This window comes from Pseudophryne corroboree, chromosome 1 (assembly GCF_028390025.1).
Source record: "Pseudophryne corroboree isolate aPseCor3 chromosome 1, aPseCor3.hap2, whole genome shotgun sequence".
Classification (NCBI taxonomy): Eukaryota; Metazoa; Chordata; class Amphibia; order Anura; family Myobatrachidae; genus Pseudophryne; species Pseudophryne corroboree.
Window position 1 is genome coordinate 1,167,236,613 of NC_086444.1, and position 23,398 is coordinate 1,167,260,010.

Below are 23,398 nucleotides of genomic sequence, written 5' to 3' on the forward strand. Positions count from 1 at the left end.
ATATTTTTAATTTGTGAAACATCACTTGAAAAAAAATATTAAAAAAATTATCAACTGAAGAAATAATAAATGTATATTAACATATTATTCTCATCACCTTCATTTCTACTGTCAGCTCAATTTGCCTTTTCCAAGCTACAGTACTTGACAACTGGCTTGTAAGATCATTATTGTATCTAAAGATCTTATCACGCATTGGATCTTGCATAGCTGAAGAGCATGTCCTTTTTCATGTCTCTAGACAGGGGGTCTCAGTAAAAAGCAGATGTTGCACAAGATAAAGAACTAAAGTATAATTCACCACATTTAAGATACGTGACTGTAACACAATTTACATCTTACTCACTCCGGAAGTCTTTGATCTAATATCTTAATATACTCATAGACTCAGATACACACCAACAACTGTGCTACAACTAATGGGCACTTTACTATCACAGCTTGTATATAGTAAATGATGTGGCTATTGAGGCACCAGCCTAGGGCCACACAACTTAGGAAGTATCAGAATCATGAGCTCAGGATGACCTTAGGCTATTTGTACCTTCCCTTATTTTCACTTTTCTGATGGTTCAGTTGCAAAATGCACATAGCTTATATTTAGATCAAGGAGGACAGATTGTGTAGAGCGAAATAAATATTTAGACAATAAGACCATTTACAATGGGTCCAGGATGGTGAATACTTTATAGAATTTTGGTGCCACAGGAGAAATGTCTTGCAATGCTGATATATAACCAGTATGTATTTTTTTAAAAAAAGATTTGGGCAGAATTTACTTTATTTTTCATTTTTTATATTGTCATGTTTATTTATGATTTATAATCATATTTTTTTGCAGATAATAATAATAATAATAATAATAATAGTTCATGTTCATACTATGTTTTTCAAATAAGGACTATTTACTGTAAAGAGAGGGCACTAATTTGACTAAAATCTACTGTATATGTTCCCTACAAAGGCTTCTGCTAAAATAACTTCAGAATCTAAATTCTTCTCTTTAAACTAATCACATACATCACTGTATAATAAAAAAATAATAATGTGTTTTTGATCTGTTGATTGCAACATTTGTATCATTGATAAAAGACACTTTCAAATGTTTTTCAGTTGAATTTTAATTGTTTTTCTGTGAAAACATTTACAGCCACATAAAATTAATGTTTACTTAATACGTCGTAAAAATAATAATTCAAGTTTCATATATTTTTATGCTTTGTAAATAATTTATATTTATTTTGCTTGTTTTAAGTGTAATTTTACCATTTGGTGCAACTGATTGCAAAAAATAGAATAAAAGTATATAACCTTTGAGATTTTACATCACATTATGCTCCATTTTAATAATTTTTTGGTGAGGTGGGCTGTTGTGGCTTTGTAAAGACAATAATACTGTATAACAATAATATAATTTAAGCTGTAGACAGTGAACAGAGACAACTGATTAGATTTTAAAAGTAGAATTCTGTAAATATATTATAATTAATATATTGTTAATATCTCTCACTCTGGTTTATATATTAACAGATTACACATATAAGCATTAAAAAAGTAACCTGTTTTTAAAGCATATAAATCATATTTAAAAAATATTTAAACATACAGAATTTATTTACCACCAACATTATATATCTACCAGTAGATTCTAAAAAATTATAAAAAGAAATTTAAAAAAAATCATCATAATAATGATAATAATTTAGAGCAAAAAAAAAAAAAAAAAGTTTAGATGCCATGGATATCTGAACGAATTCAGGGTATTTTGTGTTTGCTGAATTCAAAAATAAAAGTTTTTTTGAAATTGTCTCTAGTTCTTGAAATAATGGATACTCTCTATTAATAACTTAACATAAGGGCGTCCATATGGGGAATCTACAGGAACATTCTAGAAGGTGTGATATGCGAAAATTCTAGTTGTCCACTCCACGATTATTCTAGAATATTCCCCTCCATATATGTAAGTGATTGGCCAATGTCAGTTGCTAGTTGGCAGTTGAGTGGTTTGTGTTGTCTATTGTGTTTTTCTTGGTTTTTCTATTGTATTTTTCTTGATTTTTATATTGTGTTTTCTTTTAAAAATTAGAGATAATCTAGCAAAACCAATGTAATATTTAACAATGGTTTTGATATTCTTTATCCCAATTGCCACTACATCTACATCTACTAAGAAACATATTTATTATTTACTGTGTTCTAGACCAGATAATTATAATGTCTTATTGCTGCTTGTCGCAGAAATAATAAATTAAAGATTTCCAGAATAAATTACAAAACACATGCAGGAAGAAGTACAAGGTGTAAGAAGAGCTAATGCGATCACTTTATTTCTTCTTCAGGAGCAAAGCCTGCTACTACGCATGCGCAAGAGGAGAGTGCTGGGGAGGGATCCCTTTGTGGACTATAATTTATATCTAGAGAATTCTATTGGGACAGGTTTTGCAACTTAAATGGGGGATTGCAGCAGATATCTCCGCTATCAGCTGCAGTGCCCTGTAGATACATCCAGGGGTTACCTAAAATTTGCAGTATAACTGGTGTTGTGAAGAGATATCCCGCAAATATTCCTTGATAAGTAGGCCCCTAAACATAAATATTATCCTCTCATTTCAATAACTCTACATTGAATGCAAAGATAAGTTTGCATAGTATATAAGTAAAACTTTTGTAATTAATGGTTTAAAAATATATTTCTATGATCTAGATTGTGATATATTTACAAAATGCTTACTGTACCATCTGGCTTAGTTACCTCTAGCACTGGTGGATCATAAATCACTATATATAATGAATAATGTCTTACGGCAGCAGAGCATTATAGAAGTGACCAGCAGGCAGATCAGAAGAAGGCTACATAGTCCTGTCAGAGGACTCCAGACATACGGATCACAGGTGAAACCAAAGAATTCTCCCTCTTTCTGTGATAAGTCTAAGGAGAGCGAACAACAATTAGAGTTGCAGTATATTATTTAATATATATTATACCACTTGCATGCTTATTTCTGTAGCTTATTAAATATATTCACACTAAGTACCAGCCTGTCAACATGACTGAACATCATAACAGTAGTGTCAACGCCGGCGGCTGTGCACGTACAAACAGAGCAACAATTTAATTGCTCTGTTGGGTGCCAATAAGTGTCTGCCGGTACGCACAACACTTGAATTCCCCCCAGAGAGGTGAGGAGCAGTGTTAGCCTTTTATTATATAGGATTACAGGCAGGGCCATCAAGTTCTAATGTTTACTGTATCATGGAGATTGTTTGGCTTCAATTTCCTTCAAGAATCTTCTATAAAACATGGATGCCAGAAAATGTTAATGAAATGAACACGTTCATTTCATGAATTCCATTTTCTACAAAAGAGCACTGAACACACATAACCCATGCTAATGGCCTACCAGTGATTGGCTACATGGTGTCTACCAGTCCTGTGAATGGTCTTGCTCTTTGATTGGCTGTAGGCCAGTTCTGTGAATGTTTTTTTTTTTTTTATCTTTATTTAAAGAGCTCATGCGAGTCTGTGAATGTTTTAATTCTCTGATTAGGTACAGTTCTGATTAGCTGCAGGTTGTCTAGTCCTGTGAATGGTCTGACTTTCTTATTGGCTACAGCTCAGCATACTTACGCGAATGGTCTAGCTCTCTGGCTACAGGTTGTCTAGTTCTGTGAATTGTCTAGCTTTCTTTCTTTGGCTAAAGATTGGACTAATCCTGCAACTTTTTCAGTTTTTTTATAGTCTTCAAATTTGGCTAATGCCTCCTACACATTTGGCGATTTGCCGCCGAGGTGCCCGACGGCCAATACATCACCCGGCCCCATAACCCTGCATGATAATGTGGATGATATTGTCCATATTGGCTTGCAGGTATAAACGAGCCAGCACCAATGATGAATGACCACGGGGCCGCGCTTTGTTGATCGTTGGTGCCTACACACTGAAAGATATGAACAATTTCTTGTTCATTACTGAATGAGATTGTTCGTATCAGCCGCACACATCGGCAAGTGTGTAGGGCCCTTTAGTCAGTCTTGATCTTTGTGCTGGGCTAACACTATAAATATTATTATGTTCTGAGCTACGGGTTGGTGTTTTTTTGGCTATTTTAGTGTAGTGATATTTTGTGCAGCAACCCCCAATCTCTCTAAGATTTGATAAATCTTCCCCAAAACCCTTTTGAATTCCCTTGATCCAAGCCCATACTGCAGCTACAAATACAAATAATAAAGATCCATTAGTGACAAATTTAAAACACCAGTTATTTTGATATGTGGTCTACCCCACATTTTCCATCACACGTCAATCAATACCCCATGCATCAAAGAAGACCACGCACTGGTCTCAACTGTACTTGTTAGGGCCACTTGTTTATCTGTACTCTATGGTTACAACCATCACCATGCATGACAGCAGAGTCCCAGCAGGAAAAGCTATTCTTGCTAGAAGAATATAAACCTCTGATGTTAGACAATAACAGGACGGATGGGCTGGATCCATTTGCTCACAATATAGAGACAATGTAGGTCATTCCGAGTTGATCGCACGCTGCCGATTTTCGCTGTGCTGCGATCAGGTCTCTACTGCGCATGCGTATGCACAGCAATGCGCACGCTCATCATACGGCTACAATGCAGATCGTTGCTGAGCTATGGATTTAACGAAGAATCCATACACACAGCCGATCGCAAGGTGATTGACAGAAAGAGGGCGTTTATGGGTGTCAACTGAACGTTTTCTGGGAGTGGTAGGGAAAACGCAGGCGTGTCTGGCCGTTTGGAGGGTGGGTGTGTCATGTCAATTCCGGCACCAAAAATACTGAAGTGATCGCAAGGGCTGAGTAGGTTCAGACCTACTCTGAAACTGCACAAAATGTTTTTTCTGAGCTCGGCTGCACAGGCATTCGCACACTTGCAAGCGAAAATACACTCCCCCCGTGGACGGCGACTATGCGTTTGCACGGCTGCTAAAAACAGCTAGCGAGCGATCAACGCGGAATGAGGGCCCATATCCTGCAATTCCAGTGTTTATAGCTACTGTTAGATACTCTATAGCAGGGCTGGCCAAACCGGTCCTCGAGATCTACCAACAGTTCATGTTTTCCAGGCCTCCTGGAGATCTGTAGAATTGTCAGTTAGGAATGAATGCAGCACATCTTAATTAGTAATGACTACACCTGTGCACCAGCTAGGTGGTCTGGAAAATGTGAACTGTTGGTAGATCTCGAGGACTGGTTTGGCCAGCCCTGCTCTATAGCCTGGAATGTGGATATATTGTTTGATATGGACAATTCGGCTCAACACGGCGGTTTGCAGAAGAAATAAACCAATGACATCAACAGAGAGAGTCAATTAGGGGTGAGTTTTGCGTTTGCACCTTAGACAATTTTTTCCCTGACCAAATAGCCCAGAACACTCTGGAAAGCTATTCACCGGCAACATCTGCAAGAAAAATCGCAGATCGGTAAAGATGCAGAAATTGTTCTAGCTTGCACCTTCAAAGTTGGAGAATACTTTTTTTAAAGTTGTCTTTTTAATCTTGAAATGTCACCGCATGTCAGGTATAACCGGAAAGGAAAATTCATTATAATGTAATGTTTTATAAGAGTAATAGTATAAAAAAAAACTTTAAAAAATAGCTTTTGTATGAACAGTCACTTCCACTTTAAAGTAGATATATATGGTCTATAATGTTGGGCAGGATGTAACAGTGTATTGGGTGGTTGATTTCTTGTACAGACGATAGTTTGTAAGGTGCTGCTTATAAACACGACTATTATCAGTATTTCATAGACTTAAGGTGCTTTTTGCAATGTCATCTGGGGTTTGGGTAAAGGCCGGTACAGTTCGGATCCTGGGACACCAGACTGGACCAGCTCCTTGCAGCAAACTCTGCCACTCTGGAGCTTGTAGTGCACAACAATTTGTATTATGCACCATAAAATGAATTAATAACAGGAAACAGCAAACCGCGCACAGACGCACAGCCTATTATACATCTCCGAGCCCACACACTAGGGCCAACACTGTTACAATGTAAACCTGCTTGATAACCGTATTTCACAGGTAGTATAATACAAGATTCAACGCTTTGTACCCCAGAGGTGAGCTTTTAATTGCATTACACAAGAGGATCTGAGTTTAATCGTTAAAATCTCATGTAGCTTCCGGGGAATATTAATGCGTGAGGTCACAGCGCAAATCTTGCTCCTAACTGAACTGCCCCTCTTACAGGCATGTTATGTAAATGTTATACTACCAACAGAAGAATACAATCAACCCGGGGCAAACACAGGATTTCTGGAGGGGGGTTTCTAAATGTTTTATTTAAGTGCGATTGTCACCAGCCCATGAAGTATGCATGATTACCATGTTACAATCTATAGTCTGCCCCTTTGAAAGTACAGTCAGTGGCAAATTTCCCATTAGGCATGTGAGGGGCGCTTCGGGCGGCACTTGTATGCTTGTGTTGGTACTATCAACCCGAAATGTACCAGTGACTGCAAAATATTTCCACAGTACTGTACCACAGGCTTGGACTGGCCCACAGGGGTACAGGGGAAACCACCGGTAGGCCCCACTGCCTCGACCCCACTTCTTGCTCTAAGGATCAGGTTCCAGACTGTGCACTTGAATTATACATTATACATATGTTACCTTATACTGGACTATGGTGTATTTTCTACAGTGCATTGCAGTTATTAATCTGTTATTAATCTAGTACATTAGCATGCATGTAGCAGCTGAATTTACTGTATATATTGCACTCTCTAATGCAGAGGTTCTCAAACTCGGTCCTCGGGGGCCCACACAGTGCATGTTTTGCAGGTCTCCTCACAGAATCGCAAGTGAAATAATTAGCTCCACCTGTGGACCTTTTAAAATGTGTCAGTGAGTAATTAATACACCTGTGCACCTGCTGGGTTACCTGCAAAACATGCACTGTGTGGGGTCCCGAGGACCGAGTTTGAGAACCTATGCTCTAATGGGTAGTCAAATCAAAGAGGTGGCAGGCCACACCCCCTCAGTAGACTGGCCACACCCCTAAACGTGCATGGGCCCCTACCATTGCATCCCCCTGGTGGGCCCTACATGCCCCTGTCCGACACTGCTGTACCATATGCCATCTTGAATGGAGTATAAATGGGTAGGATGTGCACACTGCACATATTGCTCCTGTTAGCTGTCCCACTTAGTAAATGTCATCGTGGCTTTTTTTATTACTATATTAAATAGGTTATCATCAAATGAGAGCTTACTGTTACTGTTTTGCCTAATGGCACCTTCACCCTTATATCTTCCCCTGGGTACAGTTTTTGTAATACAGTATGTCAGACATATGCAGGCCCAACGATTATGGTGAGCCACTTACCAGATTCACACTCTGGAGCAGTGGTTCTCAAATTCGGTCCTCAGGACCCCAAACAGGTCACGTGTTTTCCAGGTCACCTAGCAGTTGCACAGGTGTACTCATTGTACTCAGAATCACTTGTGATTCTGCAAGGAGACCTGGAAAACATGCACTGTTTGGGAGTTTGAGAACATATGCTCTGGAGCAATGATTGAGCACTCATATCCACAGACACACATACATGCACACAGAGGTGTAGCCAGAACTTTGTGGGCCCCATAGCAACATTTCAAAGGGGCCCCTGTCCTAATGCTTCTAGAGACACCTATTGGCCCTCATTCCGAGTTGATCGCTCGCTAGCTGCTTTTAGCAGCAGTGCACACGCTAAGCCGCCGCCCTCTGGGAGTGTATCTTAGCTTAGCAGAAGTGCGACCGAAAGATTAGCAGAACTGCGCGTGAAAAATTTCATGCCGTTTCTGAGTAGCTCCAGACCTACTCCTATCTTGCGATGAATGCAGTCTGTTTAGTTCCTGGTTTGACGTGACTAACACGCACTGCGTTCGGCCAGCCACTCCCCCGTTTCTCCAGCCACTCCTGCGTTTTTGCCTGGCACACCTGCGTTTTTTAGTACACTCCCTGAAAACGCACAGTTGCTGCCCAGAAACACCCACTTCCCGTCAATCATACTATGATCACTCGAGCGACTGAAAAACGTCGCTCGAGCTTGGGTAAAACTGCAAAGTTTTGTGTGAAAGTACTTAGCGCATGCGCGCTGCGTACCATGCGCAGAATTGCCGTTTTTTTCACTTGATCGCTGCGCTGAGAAAATCGGCAGCGAGCGATCAACTCGGAATGAGGGCCATAATCCCCTCCAATTCATTTTATACCTCATTACAATGAGCAAGTCAAGGGGCATAGCAAGATATACTGAAGGCCCCAAGGCAAAGGTTTGTAAGGAACCCTACATATCACCCTAAGTGGGCCCCACTAAGCTCTGGGCCCCATAGCAGCTGCACTCCCTGCACCTATGGTAGCTACCCCTTTGCTCGCACAGCAGACTTGGAAGGAAAATCTGCTGCCACTGGGCATATGCAGTTACCATACTGCCCTTTGTGCCTAATTCAAGGTTAATTACAAAACAAAATTTTCCTCTAATGGGCAAAACCATGGGGGTAATTCAGAGTTGATCGCAGCAGCAAATTTGTTAGCCGTTGGGCAAAACCATGTGTACTGCAGGTGTGGCAGATATAACATTTGCAGCGAGAGTTAGATTTGGGTGGGTTATATTGTTTCTGTGCAGGGTAAATACTGGCTGCTTTATTTTTACACTGCAATTTAGATTTCAGTTTGAACACACCCCATCCAAATGTAACTCTCTCTGCACATGTTATATCTGCCCCGTCCCTCTGCAGTGCACATGGGGGGTCATTCCGAGTTGTTCGCTAGCAGATTTTGGTCGCAGCGCAGCGAACGCAGAGCGTGTTCGTGATGTCAAAACAGGAACTGAATAGTCTGAAGTGATCGCAAGCGCTGAGTAGGTCTGGAGCTACTCTGAAATTGCACAAAATAATTTTGTAGCCTCTCTGCGATCCTTTCGTTAGCACTTCTGCTAAGCTAAAATACACTCCCAGAGGGCGGCGGCATAGCGTTTGCACGGCTGCTAAAAGCAGCTAGCGAGCGAACAACTCGGAATGACCACCATGGTTTTGCTCAACTGCTAACAAATTTGCTGCTGCAATCAACTCTGAATTATCCCCTATGTGCACTGCAGGTGGGGCAGATCCAACATGTGCAGAGAGAGTTAGATTTGGGTGGGTTATATTGTTTCTGTGCAGGGTAAATATTGGCTGCTTTATTTTTACACTGCAATTTATTTTTCAGTTTGAACATACCCCACCCAAATCTAACTTTCTCTTCACATGTTATATCTAACCCCTCTGCAGTGCACATGGTTTTTCCCATTAGAGGAAAATTTTGTTTTACAATCAGCCTTAAATTAGGCCCTTTATACGGCATATAGAGGTTGCTGCCCAGGCTGTGGGGGAAGGGGAGTTTCTGGGCAACTGGAACCCTCCCCTTTATTTGCCTATGCAACCAATGATCGAACAGAGTGAACAAGGGTGTATGATCCACATCGTACTACACGAGGAGTTTCTATAACCAGATCTTACCTAACTTTTATGCTGTGCAATACTGGCAATACTGTTAAACTCACTTGCACATACCTTGTTTTCCTGAGAAGCAGTTACATCCGTCTCCTTTGCCTTTTGTGCTGATTTCTGGTGCAGGCTCTTTTGTTGTAGTTGGTTTGCGAGTTGTCACTTGCACAAAAAAGAACAGAACACACAACTAACGTGATTATAAATGTATAAACCAAAATCGAAATAAACATATAGATTCGGAATAACAGTGAGAATTGGATTGTTTACTAGCAGTGATCATTAGTGGGTGAGACTGGGGGGAGATGTATCAATCCTTGAAGAGAGAGAGAAAGTACCAACCAATCAGCTCCTGTCATTTTTCAAACACAGCCTGTGACATGGCAGTTAGTAGCTGACTGGTTAGTCCTTTATCTCTCTCCATTTTATCTCTCTCCAAGGATTGATACATTTCCCCTTATTGATTTGTTGCTGGATTTTGCAAATATGATTTATGATTTATTATGAATTATCAAATCCGTACAAAATATTTCTGGACTAATTTCGCAACCCATTGAATTCGACGCGTTTCTCCACTGAAATTTTCCCTTCAGTGTTCCATGCAGTGTTCACCATATTATTTCAGTTCAACTAGTAGTTCAAACCACCCAATAGAATTCACTGAAACTCACGTGGGCACCTCTGCAGGTTGTAGAGTCCTACTGCAAAATTCTATGTGTGGGACATCATGCCGCAACTTTACTCATTTCAACCCTAACTCTCTGTATAGATTCTTGATTAACCTATGAATATTTAGCACACAATCCATTGACTTTATATATAAATTTTTTTACAGGCAAATGCACTGGGGCTCCTACAATTTAAAAAAAAAAAAGTAATAAATTACCCCTCCTGTGGTGCCACACCGTCTCTCCACATGCTTCCACACAGTCAGCAGTCTGATTGGTTGATAGCTCCAGCCATCCACCAATAAGCATGCTGACAGCCATTCACTGTCTGACTGGAGGCTGGGAGGCAGTTGGAGAATGCTTCCTGGTTATTCTGATTGTGTGTAATTCCCCATCAGAGCGGCCAGTCAGCATTCTCTACCTGCCTCTCAAGAAGCTAGGCAGGCACCTAGCCCATCCTGCTAAAAGGCCCCTAGTATTGTGGGGCCCTGGGCAGCTGCCAAGTGTGCCCATACGTTGGAACCCAAGTCTAAGCACAGAATGCATTTATGTTTCATATACACCTGATACACACAGCATGAAGGTCATTTTATGCGATATTTGAATAATCGTTTGCATGAAACAAAGTTCATGAACATTGAACTATCAGAAAGCAAAGGTGTCACTATCTCAGTCACGCTGAAAAATTTGGTATTTTAGAATATTTCCTATTTTGGAATTTTGGATATGGGAGACTCAATCTGTAATTACTGAACATGATGTTCATTACACTAATTTAATCTAAATGAGCCAGCAATAGCGTTTTCCTTATAAAGAAAGTTACCTTGTACAGTTCTGAAAATAGAACCCGTCCTACTTTGTGTGTGGTTTACACTCATGTAAATATTAGCAGGGAGGAAAGTATGTCATACCATAGCTGTGACTGATCCACTTTAGTTCCCTATAAAGTACGATTTACCCACAATAAAGGGATTGTGGGCAAACAGACAAAGCGTAGCATCAACATACTGTGCCGCCCTTTGTAAGATTCAAGGTGGCAGGTCCGCCAGCACAGTACAACACCCACCACTATAGAGTAGCTATGTGACCTGTAATGTAGATTAAAATGGAAACACAAAAAGTATAGTACAAATGCTTGGCCACAGGTGAGTTAAATAGCACCTCAGTCAATTTGATTTAACCCTCTGTGCTGAGCCATATTTATATTTTAAACCTAGACTGTTGGGGTGGATTGAGGACCGTGTTCGGGAACCTCTGGGGTAAATCCATCAGGTGGAAATGTAATGAACAATGATTGTCAAAATATTTTTTCTTTTTTGGGGGGCTGATGTAGGGCTCATTTTGGCTTAAAAAAAATTGGAGATTTTAACAAACTGCTGTTCATTACGTTTCATTGCTCAGCTACAAAGTAATTGCAGATAATTCATTTTAGTACTGTTTTTTTATTCACACCAGACTAATTTCTAGATGTTACTGAAATTTATTTTATTTCAAGCGAGAACGCAATGGTTTTAAATGACATCATTGTTTTGCGTAGTGATTATAGCCATGATTATAGGTGACAGTGGTCATACAGGTTGAGTCTGCCATATCCAAAATTCCAAAACACGAAACATTCCAAAATACTCACTTTTTAGCATAACTGATACCTTTGCTTTCTGATGGCTTAATGTACACAATGTACAAAAACTTTGTTTCATGCATATAATTATTAAAAAATAATGTATTAAAGGATATAGGCTATGAGTATCAGGTGTATATGAAACTGATGCATTTCATGTTTAGACTTGGGTCCCATCCCCAAGATTTCTCATTATGGTATGCAAATACGGAAAAACCTGAAATCCAAAATACATCTGGTCCCAAGCATTTTGCATATGGGAGACTGACCTGTAAATGTGGCTGCACTGTGAGCAATAGTCACACGCCCATACCCTCCAACAGTACCTTTTTAGCAGGTACAGTACCTTTTTTTTATGGTCTGTGCCGATTTTTGGCTCTCCAAACTTGAAAGTATAGGAAAAGTGACTTGGCCACGCCCCTTCACCCATGGCCACTCCCCCTTTCCTAATTTGTACCGATTTTTATGTGTAAAATGTTGGAGGGTATGCAAACCTATAACCCTGCATTACAGCATCTCCTGGGGAAGCTGGCAGACACTAGACCAGCGAAACGCGTTGAGCTAAGGACACGGACCACCAACATTGGATCCACCTGCTTTCCCCGGTATTGATCGGACTCTTTGCTGGGGTGGTTCCAGGTGCCCCACTGGAACCTGGAACCACCCCAGCTGCTAACTGGATCTTCATCTGCCAAATTGAGACCCATGGGGACAGTATCCATAAGGACTGGGTAATTACTTACATATAAAGTGAACCAAAATATATTGAGGAGCGAGCCCTAACCGGAGACTGTGCATACTAGCTATTACAAGTGAGATCCAAGTGGTCCTAATCAAAGCCCTTTTTTTCCTGAATTAGGAACATACAAAGAAAGTGTGTTTATGTATGTGATTTTTTATCATTCTTTTTAATGTTTATTAAAACTATGTGATCTTTCATTTAAAATGTTATCGTCCCTTATTGGTTTCACAGCCGGCGCCAGTACACATCTCTTTACTATTGTTTTATTTACTTGGGGGCTGACCTCCCCTATACTGGCTGCCGCTGACAGCGCACTCATACTTTTTCCCCTTTGTACCATTACAGCATCTTGACTGTTTCTTATAATATGCCGAGGTTAATATTAGAGATGAGCGCCGGAAATTTTTCGGGTTTTGTGTTTTGGTTTTGTGTTCGGTTCCGCGGCCGTGTTTTGGGTTCGACCGCGTTTTGGCAAAACCTAACCGAATTTTTTTTGTCGGATTCGGGTGTGTTTTGGATTCGGGTGTTTTTTTCCAAAAAACCTAAAAAACAGCTTAAATCATAGAATTTGGGGGTCATTTTGATCCCAAAGTATTATTAACCTCAAAAACCATCATTTCCACTCATTTTCAGTCTATTCTGAATACCTCACACCTCACAATATTATTTTTAGTCCTAAAATTTGCACCGAGGTCGCTGGATGACTAAGCTAAGCGACCCTAGTGGCCGACACAAACACCTGGCCCATCTAGGAGTGGCACTGCAGTGTCACGCAGGATGTCCCTTCCAAAAAACCCTCCCCAAACAGCACATGACGCAAAGAAAAAAAGAGGCGCAATGAGGTAGCTGTGTGAGTAAGATAAGCGACCCTAGTGGCCGACACAAACACCGGGCCCATCTAGGAGTGGCACTGCAGTGTCACGCAGGATGTCCCTTCCAAAAAACCCTCCCCAAACAGCACATGACGCAAAGAAAAAAAGAGGCGCAATGAGGTAGCTGTGTGAGTAAGATAAGCGACCCTAGTGGCCGACACAAACACCGGGCCCATCTAGGAGTGGCACTGCAGTGTCACGCAGGATGTCCCTTCCAAAAAACCCTCCCCAAACAGCACATGACGCAAAGAAAAAAAGAGGCGCAATGAGGTAGCTGTGTGAGTAAGATAAGCGACCCTAGTGGCCGACACAAACACCGGGCCCATCTAGGAGTGGCACTGCAGTGTCACGCAGGATGTCCCTTCCAAAAAACCCTCCCCAAACAGCACATGACGCAAAGAAAAATTAAAGAAAAAAGAGGTGCAAGATGGAATTGTCCTTGGGCCCTCCCACCCACCCTTATGTTGTATAAACAGGACATGCACACTTTAACCAACCCATCATTTCAGTGACAGGGTCTGCCACACGACTGTGACTGATATGACGGGTTGGTTTGGACCCCCACCAAAAAAGAAGCAATTAATCTCTCCTTGCACAAACTGGCTCTACAGAGGCAAGATGTCCACCTCATCATCATCCTCCGATATATCACCGTGTACATCCCCCTCCTCACAGATTATCAATTCGTCCCCACTGGAATCCACCATCTCAGCTCCCTGTGTACTTTGTGGAGGCAATTGCTGCTGGTCAATGTCTCCGCGGAGGAATTGATTATAATTCATTTTAATGAACATCATCTTCTCCACATTTTCTGGATGTAACCTCGTACGCCGATTGCTGACAAGGTGAGCGGCGGCACTAAACACTCTTTCGGAGTACACACTTGTGGGAGGGCAACTTAGGTAGAATAAAGCCAGTTTGTGCAAGGGCCTCCAAATTGCCTCTTTTTCCTGCCAGTATAAGTACGGACTGTGTGACGTGCCTACTTGGATGCGGTTACTCATATAATCCTCCACCATTCTTTCAATGTTGAGAGAATCATATGCAGTGACAGTAGACGACATGTCCGTAATCGTTGTCAGGTCCTTCAGTCCGGACCAGATGTCAGCATCAGCAGTCGCTCCAGACTGCCCTGCATCACCGCCAGCGGGTGGGCTCGGAATTCTGAGCCTTTTCCTCGCACCCCCAGTTGCGGGAGAATGTGAAGGAGGAGATGTTGACAGGTCGCGTTCCGCTTGACTTTACAATTTTCTCACCAGCAGGTCTTTCAACCCCAGCAGACTTGTGTCTGCCGGAAAGAGAGATCCAAGGTAGGCTTTAAATCTAGGATCGAGCACGGTGGCCAAAATGTAGTGCTCTGATTTCAACAGATTGACCACCCGTGAATCCTTGTTAAGCGAATTAAGGGCTCCATCCACAAGTCCCACATGCCTAGCGGAATCGCTCCGTGTTAGCTCCTCCTTCAATGTCTCCAGCTTCTTCTGCAAAAGCCTGATGAGGGGAATGACCTGACTCAGGCTGGCAGTGTCTGAACTGACTTCACGTGTGGCAAGTTCAAAGGGCATCAGAACCTTGCACAACGTTGAAATCATTCTCCACTGCGCTTGAGACAGGTGCATTCCACCTCCTATATCGTGCTCAATTGTATAGGCTTGAATGGCCTTTTGCTGCTCCTCCAACCTCTGAAGCATATAGAGGGTTGAATTCCACCTCGTTACCACTTCTTGCTTCAGATGATGGCAGGGCAGGTTCAGTAGTTTTTGGTGGTGCTCCAGTCTTCTGTACGTGGTGCCTGTACGCCGAAAGTGTCCCGCAATTCTTCTGGCCACCGACAGCATCTCTTGCACGCCCCTGTCGTTTTTTTAAAAATTCTGCACCACCAAATTCAAGGTATGTGCAAAACATGGGACGTGCTGGAATTTGCCCATATTTAATGCACACACAATATTGCTGGCGTTGTCCGATGCCACAAATCCACAGGAGAGTCCAATTGGGGTAAGCCATTCCGCGATGATCTTCCTCAGTTGCCGTAAGAGGTTTTCAGCTGTGTGCGTATTCTGGAAACCGGTGATACAAAGCGTAGCCTGCCTAGGAAAGAGTTGGCGTTTGCGAGATGCTGCTACTGGTGCCGCCGCTGCTGTTCTTGCGGCGGGAGTCCATACATCTACCCAGTGGGCTGTCACAGTCATATAGTCCTGACCCTGCCCTGCTCCACTTGTCCACATGTCCGTGGTTAAGTGGACATTGGGTACAGCTGCATTTTTTAGGACACTGGTGACTCTTTTTCTGAGGTCTGTGTACATTTTCGGTATCGCCTGCCTAGAGAAATGGAACCTAGATGGTATTTGGTACCGGGGACACAGTACCTCCAACAAGTCTCTAGTTGGCTCTGCAGTAATGATGGATACCGGAACCACGTTTCTCACCACCCAGGATGCCAAGGCCTCAGTTATCCGCTTTGCAGTAGGATGACTGCTGTGATATTTCATCTTCCTCGCAAAGGACTGTTGGACAGTCAATTGCTTGGTGGAAGTAGTAAAAGTGGTCTTACGACTTCCCCTCTGGGATGACCATCGACTCCCAGCAGCAACAACAGCAGCGCCAGCAGCAGTAGGCGTTACACGCAAGGATGCATCGGAGGAATCCCAGGCAGGAGAGGACTCGTCAGAATTGCCAGTGACATGGCCTGCAGGACTATTGGCATTCCTGGGGAAGGAGGAAATTGACACTGAGGGAGTTGGTGGGGTGGTTTGCGTGAGCTTGGTTACAAGAGGAAGGGATTTACTGGTCAGTGGACTGCTTCCGCTGTCGCCCAAAGTTTTTGAACTTGTCACTGACTTATTATGAATGCGCTGCAGGTGACGTATAAGGGAGGATGTTCCGAGGTGGTTAACGTCCTTACCCCTACTTATTACAGCTTGACAAAGGCAACACACGGCTTGACACCTGTTGTCCGCATTTCTGTTGAAATACTTCCACACCGAAGAGCTGATTTTTTTGGTATTTTCACCAGGCATGTCAGTGGCCATATTCCTCCCACGGACAACAGGTGTCTCCCCGGGTGCCTGACTTAAACAAACCACCTCACCATCAGAATCCTCCTGGTCAATTTCCTCCCCAGCGCCAGCAACACCCATATCCTCCTCATCCTGGTGTACTTCAACACTGACATCTTCAATCTGACTATCAGGAACTGGACTGCGGGTGCTCCTTCCAGCACTTGCAGGGGGCGTGCAAATGGTGGAAGGCGCATGCTCTTCACGTCCAGTGTTGGGAAGGTCAGGCATCGCAACCGACACAATTGGACTCTCCTTGTGGATTTGGGATTTCGAAGAACGCACAGTTCTTTGCGGTGCTTTTGCCAGCTTGAGTCTTTTCAGTTTTCTAGCGAGAGGCTGAGTGCTTCCATCCTCATGTGAAGCTGAACCACTAGCCATGAACATAGGCCAGGGCCTCAGCCGTTCCTTGCCACTCCGTGTGGTAAATGGCATATTGGCAAGTTTACGCTTCTCCTCCGACAATTTTATTTTAGGTTTTGGAGTCCTTTTTTTACTGATATTTGGTGTTTTGGATTTGACATGCTCTGTACTATGACATTGGGCATCGGCCTTGGCAGACGACGTTGCTGGCATTTCATCGTCTCGGCCATGACTAGTGGCAGCAGCTTCAGCACGAGGTGGAAGTGGATCTTGATCTTTCCCTAATTTTGGAACCTCAACATTTTTTGTTCTCCATATTTTAATAGGCACGACTAAAAGGCACCTCAGGTAAACAATGGAGATGGTTGGATACTAGTATACAATTATGGATGGACTGCCGAGTGCCGACACAGAGGTAGCTACAGCCGTGGACTACCGTACTGTACTGTGTCTGCTGCTAATATAGACTGGTTGATAATGAGATGTAGTATGTATAAAGAAGAAAGAAAAAAAAAAACCACGGGTAGGTGGTATACAATTATGGATGGACTGCCGAGTGCCGACACAGAGGTAGCTACAGCCGTGGACTACCGTACTGTACTGTTTCTGCTGCTAATATAGACTGGATGATAATGAGATGTAGTATGTATAAAGAAGAAAGAAAAAAAAACCACGGGTAGGTGGTATACAATTATGGATGGACTGCCGAGTGCCGACACAGAGGTAGCTACAGCCGTGGACTACCGTACTGTACTGTGTCTGCTGCTAATATAGACTGGATGATAATGAGATGTAGTATGTATAAAGAAGAAAGAAAAAAAAAACCACGGGTAGGTGGTATACAATTATGGATGGACTGCCGAGTGCCGACACAGAGGTAGCTACAGCCATGGACTACCGTACTGTACTGTGTCTGCTGCTAATATAGACTGGATGATAATGAGATGTAGTATGTATAAAGAAGAAAGAAAAAAAAAACCACGGGTAGGTGGTATACAATTATGGATGGACTGCCGAGTGCCGACACAGAGGTAGCTACAGCCGTGGACTACCGTACTGTACTGTGTCTGCTGCTAATATAGACTGGATGATAATGAGATGTAGTATGTATAAAGAAGAAAGAAAAAAAAAACCACGGGTAGGTGGTATACAATTATGGATGGACTGCCGAGTGCCGACACAGAGGTAGCTACAGCCGTGAACTACCGTACTGTGTCTGCTGCTAATATAGACTGGTTGATAATGAGATGTAGTATGTATAAAGAAGAAAGAAAAAAAAAACCACGGGTAGGTGGTATACAATTATGGATGGACTGCCGAGTGCCGACACAGAGGTAGCTACAGCCGTGAACTACCGTACTGTGTCTGCTGCTAGTATAGACTGGATGATAAATAATGATATAAAAATATATATATATATCACTACTGCAGCCGGACAGGTATATATTATATAATGACGGACCTGCTGGACACTGTCTGTCAGCAGAATGAGTTTTTTAATTTTTATAGAATAAAAAAACACCACACAAGTCACACGACGAGTGTACTTTTTCAGGCAGACATTCAATCACAATATACTATACTGGTGGTCAGTGTGGTCAGGTCACTGGTCACAGTGGTCAGTGGTCAGTCACACTGGCAGTGGCACTCTGGCAGCAAAAGTGTGCACTGTTTAATATGTACTCCTGGCTCCTGCTATAACCTATAACTGCTCCCCAGTCTCCCCCACAATTAAGCTGTGTGAGCACAGTCAGATATTATACATAGATGATGCAGCACACTGGGCTGAGCACAGATATGGTATGTGAGTGTGACTGAGTCACTGTGTATCGTTTTTTTCAGGCAGAGAACAAGAACAGAACGGATTATTAAATAATAATAAATTATAAAACTGCACTGGTGGTCAGGTCACTGGTCATCAGTCACTAGTATAACTCCTCCTAAGCTCCAGTAAGTAAATGAAGTGTCTCACTCTCACTCTCCTATCTATTTTAATTTCTAAACGGAGAGGACGCCAGCCACGTCCTCTCCCTATCAATCTCAATGCACGTGTGAAAATGGCCGCGACGCGCGGCTCCTTATATAGAATCCGAGTCTCGCGATAGAATCCGAGCCTCGCGAGAATCCGACAGCGTGATGATGACGTTCGGGCGCGCTCGGGTTAACCGAGCAAGGCGGGAAGATCCGAGTCGCTCGGACCCGTGTAAAAAAACATGAAGTTCGGGCGGGTTCGGATTCAGAGAAACCGAACCCGCTCATCTCTAGTTAATATACAACACATGACAGTTCTTGTGGTCATACACCTGTAAGTATCTTCCTAACTATACATGGTGACCCAAACGTAGGTCTGCAGTAATGCTCTCTCATCATTCCTTCTTTTTTGTTGCAGAATTGGAATGATGTCAGGGAATCTGAGTGAAGAACAAAGGTATACACTACGTAGTATAAATATAGTAATATAAACATATTATAAATATATACTTATAACTACTTTTGGGCCGCCCTATATTATTTGCTTATTTGCAATTTATTGAGGATCAGTTGACTTGGTTTCAGTAGCTTCATTCATCTTTGTTGTAGCTAATATTTACCACTATCTCCTGGTGGGGCTTATACACATAGACAATCGGCTCAGAGCTGGATTACCCATTAGGAATACTAGTCTCTGGCCTAGGGTCCCGTGGTCACTGAGGGGCTTTGATTACCCTAAAGTCTACAGACAAATGTTCCTTCATGAGCATCAATATAGAGATAGGCAAATTGTCCCACAAATGAAGTGGAACAGGTCATTTGGCGGAGGCATGGAGCTCCAGCTATACAACATTGAAGTTCTCACAGCTCATACTTGATTGTCAGGGAGACTCCCTGACATAGGATCGATCTCCCTAACTCCCTGAAGAGTCTAGCAATCTCCCTGATTGCACCCAACCCCCATCATGTCGCAGTTACACACTTAGAATAATAGAAATCAGAGATATATACATTCAAATGGGATCATTAGTGCAATTCGCTGTATTGGCTATAAGGCACAATGATCCCTACGGCTACATGCCTTTTTTAAATATGATTTCTCATTTATTATTTATTATTATTATTTCTCATGGCCACTTATATGGAACTACATGTGAGTAGAACACAATACATGAAAACTACATGAGAACTACTGTACAGAATGTGCTACTGTTATAAGCTGCTCTTATATATAATGCAAATAACAATGTCATTTTTGTTCTATTTCTCCTGTAAATAAATGTATTGTATACCAAGTTTGATGGGGTACCAAGCAATCTGACATTTAACATGAATGAGTGATTACTGAAGCTGTGCCTCTCTATTCACCTCCCATCTTTATAAACTCATTTTACCTGTATCATACACGGGTGGGGATCGTTGGGTAGACCGTAACTAGGTTGACAGTCATTAGGTCGACCACTCTTGACTGACAGTGACCAGGTCGACACCTGAAATAGGTCAACATGGTCATTAGGTCGACATGGAAAATGTTGACATGAAAAAAGGTCGACATGAGTTTTTTTTTAAATTGGTGTCGTTTCCTTCATAAAGTGACGGGGAACCCCAATTAGTGCACCGTGTCCCCTCGCATGGCTCGCTATACTTCGGGCAAGGTGCCTCGCTCCGCTATCGTAGTGCTTGGCACAGGTTACTATTCCCAATCATAGTCTACGTGGATCGTAAAGTATGAAATAGTAAAAAAAAAATGTGAAAAACTTATGTCGACCTTTTCATGTGTTGACCTTTGCCATGTCAACATAGTGACCATGTCGGCATAATGACCATGTCGACATAATGCACCAATAGTGGTCGACCTAATGAGTGTCAACCTAAGTGTTGTCAACCTAAAGACCGGATACCATCATACACAGTGATGTCCCTGATCCAAGGTTCTGGGTACAGAATACAGATGAGTCTAAAAATGCAACATGCTGCAATATACATTGGGTTTTGGAAGGTTCAAGGTTCAACATATCGACCACAGGAAGTTTGCTTTTAGGGTATTATTCACTAATTGGAAGTTATTTATTATTATTAGAACAAGTGACACTTATTACCCTCAGAAAGTGGCTCATAGATTAACAAAAAGTCAAACAGGTAAAACATATTTGTCAGTCAACTTTCTGATAAATGATTTATTGGCGTGGCATTGTGGAAAAATTCAATAACTGAGCCACGTGATGTTTCCTTAAGTGAGGGGAGATTTATCAAAGTTTGTATAGAAATAACCTGGAGAGAGACAAAGTACCAACCAATCAGCTTCTAACTGCCATGTTACAGGCTGTGTTTAAAAAAAAATACAGTTAGGAGCTGATTAGTTGGCACTTTATCTCTTCCAGAGATGTGATAAATCTCCCCCTTGTAGTCTCAATCCAACTTATTTTCCCATCTCCTCCTGTAACTTTCCGTTTCAGAAATAAGAAAAACCCACAGATACTTAATTGACTTGTGCTGCTCCTTACCTTCAGGATAGAGGAGTGGGAGACCCGGGCTGATGTAAAGCACTGAGTTTTTATTTATCATACAGTAATAAGTTGCTTGGAATGTCTGGCCAAATGAAGTAATGGTTAGGGTGTATGTAGATCCTGTCTTGTCGGCCAAGAAACCATTTCTTCCCTGATCAGCACTGTATATTGCCTTCCTCGTGTTACTAAGAAACACAATTGACTCTGGATTCTTGGCGTCTTTCCTTTGACGGAACCAGAACACTCCAAAGTCCATGAGATCTCCTCTATCAGGCTCGCATTCCAACCTCACCGGTCCTGAAAAGACGGACGTCACCTCTGGGCCTTTGAGCTTCAGCTGGTGAGAACCTAAAATAGGTGTATGACAAAGAGCTAACTGATCAACCCATAAAAATAAAATGTATTAATGCATTTACATGTTAAGTTTAAATAACTCTATTTTATGTACCACATGCATTGCATTTGTAATTGTACTTTGGCTGTGTATTGCTATATTGTCCTCGTGTCAGATTTAATAGTGTAATAGGGCTTTCTTTAACATATTCAAGGTTAGATGTTCTCAAATGTTTTAAAATATAACCTTTATTAGATATGTATTTTAAAAAAGAAAAAGGCAGTTCTATGTGTCAAAAATTCTCCAAAATACAATAGTATCAATACTGTACATTGATCCAAATACAAACATTGGTTTTGGTGATTTTTTTTAAAATAAATTTAATATGCTTCATCTGCAAATATGAGCAGACCCAAAAACAAAAAGCGAGGCAGTACATAATTATGGGCCCAATTCAAGTTTGACTGCAAAAGCAAAATCTTCCTCTAATGGGCAAAACTATGAGCACTGAAGGAGGGGGGGGGGGGGGGCAGATGTAAGAGAGTTAGATTTGGGTGGGTTATATTGTTTATGTGCAGGGTAAATACTGGCTGCTTTATTTTTAAACTGCAATTTAGATTTCAGTTTGAACACACCCCACCCAAATCTAACTCTCTCTGCACAAGTTACATCTGCCCCACCTGCAGTGCAAGGGCGTAGCTACCATAGGTGCAGGCAGTGCGGCTGCTATGGAGCCCAGAGCTGAGAAGGAATCACCTTCCCTGTCAAAGTTACATACATTTTTCACCATTGGTTGGTACGTAGAGGGTCCTTTCAAACTTTTTCCTTGTGGCCTACAATATATCTAGGTATGCCCCTGGACCTGCTCATTGTAGTGTGGTATAAAATGAACTGGAGGGCATTTTAATGTTATATAATTATAATATGAACCAGGGCACTGTAATAAGGCACAATATGAACGGGGAGCACTATATATCATAATGTGAATTGGGGGTACTGTGCGGCATAATGTGTACAAGCAGCTCTGAAATTTGACATAGGGTGAACTTAAGCACTACTGCGATTCATAAAAGAAGCTAGGGCACTACTATGGGGCATGACATTAAATAAGGCTCTACTATGGTTCAAAAAAGGAACAAGGGCACTATTATATGGCATAAAATGAACAACTGTACCAAAGAAGTGTCTCTCTAGAAGCATTGGGATGAAGGCCCCTTAAAAATGTTGCTATGGGGCCCACAAAGTTCTGGCTCCGCCCCTGCTGCAGTGTACATGGTTTTGCCCATTAGAGGAAGATTTTGCTTTTGCACACAAAATACTCCTGTTCAGGCAAAACAAAACAAATGGTATAGTCCTCAATTTAAATAGCAGATACACTTATTCCAAGAGATAAAGGGGGTCATTCTGAGTTGATCGCAGCAGGAACTTTGTTAGCAGTTGGGCAAAACCATGTGCACTGCAGGGGAGGCAGATATAACATGTGCAGAGAGAGTTAGATTTGGGTGGGTTATTTTGTTTCTGTGCAGGGTAAATACTGGCTGCTTTATTTTTACACTGCAATTTAGATTGCAGATTGAACACACCACACCCAAATCTAACTCTCTCTGCACATGTTATATCTGTCCCCCCTGCAGTGCACATGGTTTTGCCCAACTGCTAAAAAATTTCCTGCTGCGATCAACTTGGAATTACCCCTATGGTTAGTGAGACCCAAACTCAGGGGAAGATTTATTAAGCCTGGTGAAGTGATAAAGTGG

The 23,398-nt window shown here is 42.0% G+C and overlaps 1 protein-coding gene across 3 annotated transcripts in view; it reads right to left on the reverse strand.

Annotated features, from left to right (window-relative positions):
- The window catches only part of LOC135006385 (T-cell surface glycoprotein CD8 alpha chain-like), a 37,538-nt gene that overhangs the window by 12,060 nt on the left and 2,080 nt on the right, over positions 1–23,398 (reverse strand). The window contains exons 2-4 of one of the 3 annotated variants that reach the window (XR_010206728.1): positions 21,305–21,655; positions 9,574–9,669; positions 2,753–2,929 (exon numbers count right to left, since the gene is read on the reverse strand). Coding sequence is in view for 2 of the 3 variants with exons in the window: in XM_063952023.1 (XP_063808093.1) it covers positions 2,804–2,929; positions 9,574–9,669; positions 21,305–21,655 (573 nt within the window). In the remaining variant the exon portion in view is untranslated. The remainder of the gene's footprint in view (positions 1–2,752; positions 2,930–9,573; positions 9,670–21,304; positions 21,656–23,398) is intronic. The other 2 variants (XM_063952023.1, XM_063952033.1) reach the window with 2 other exon arrangements.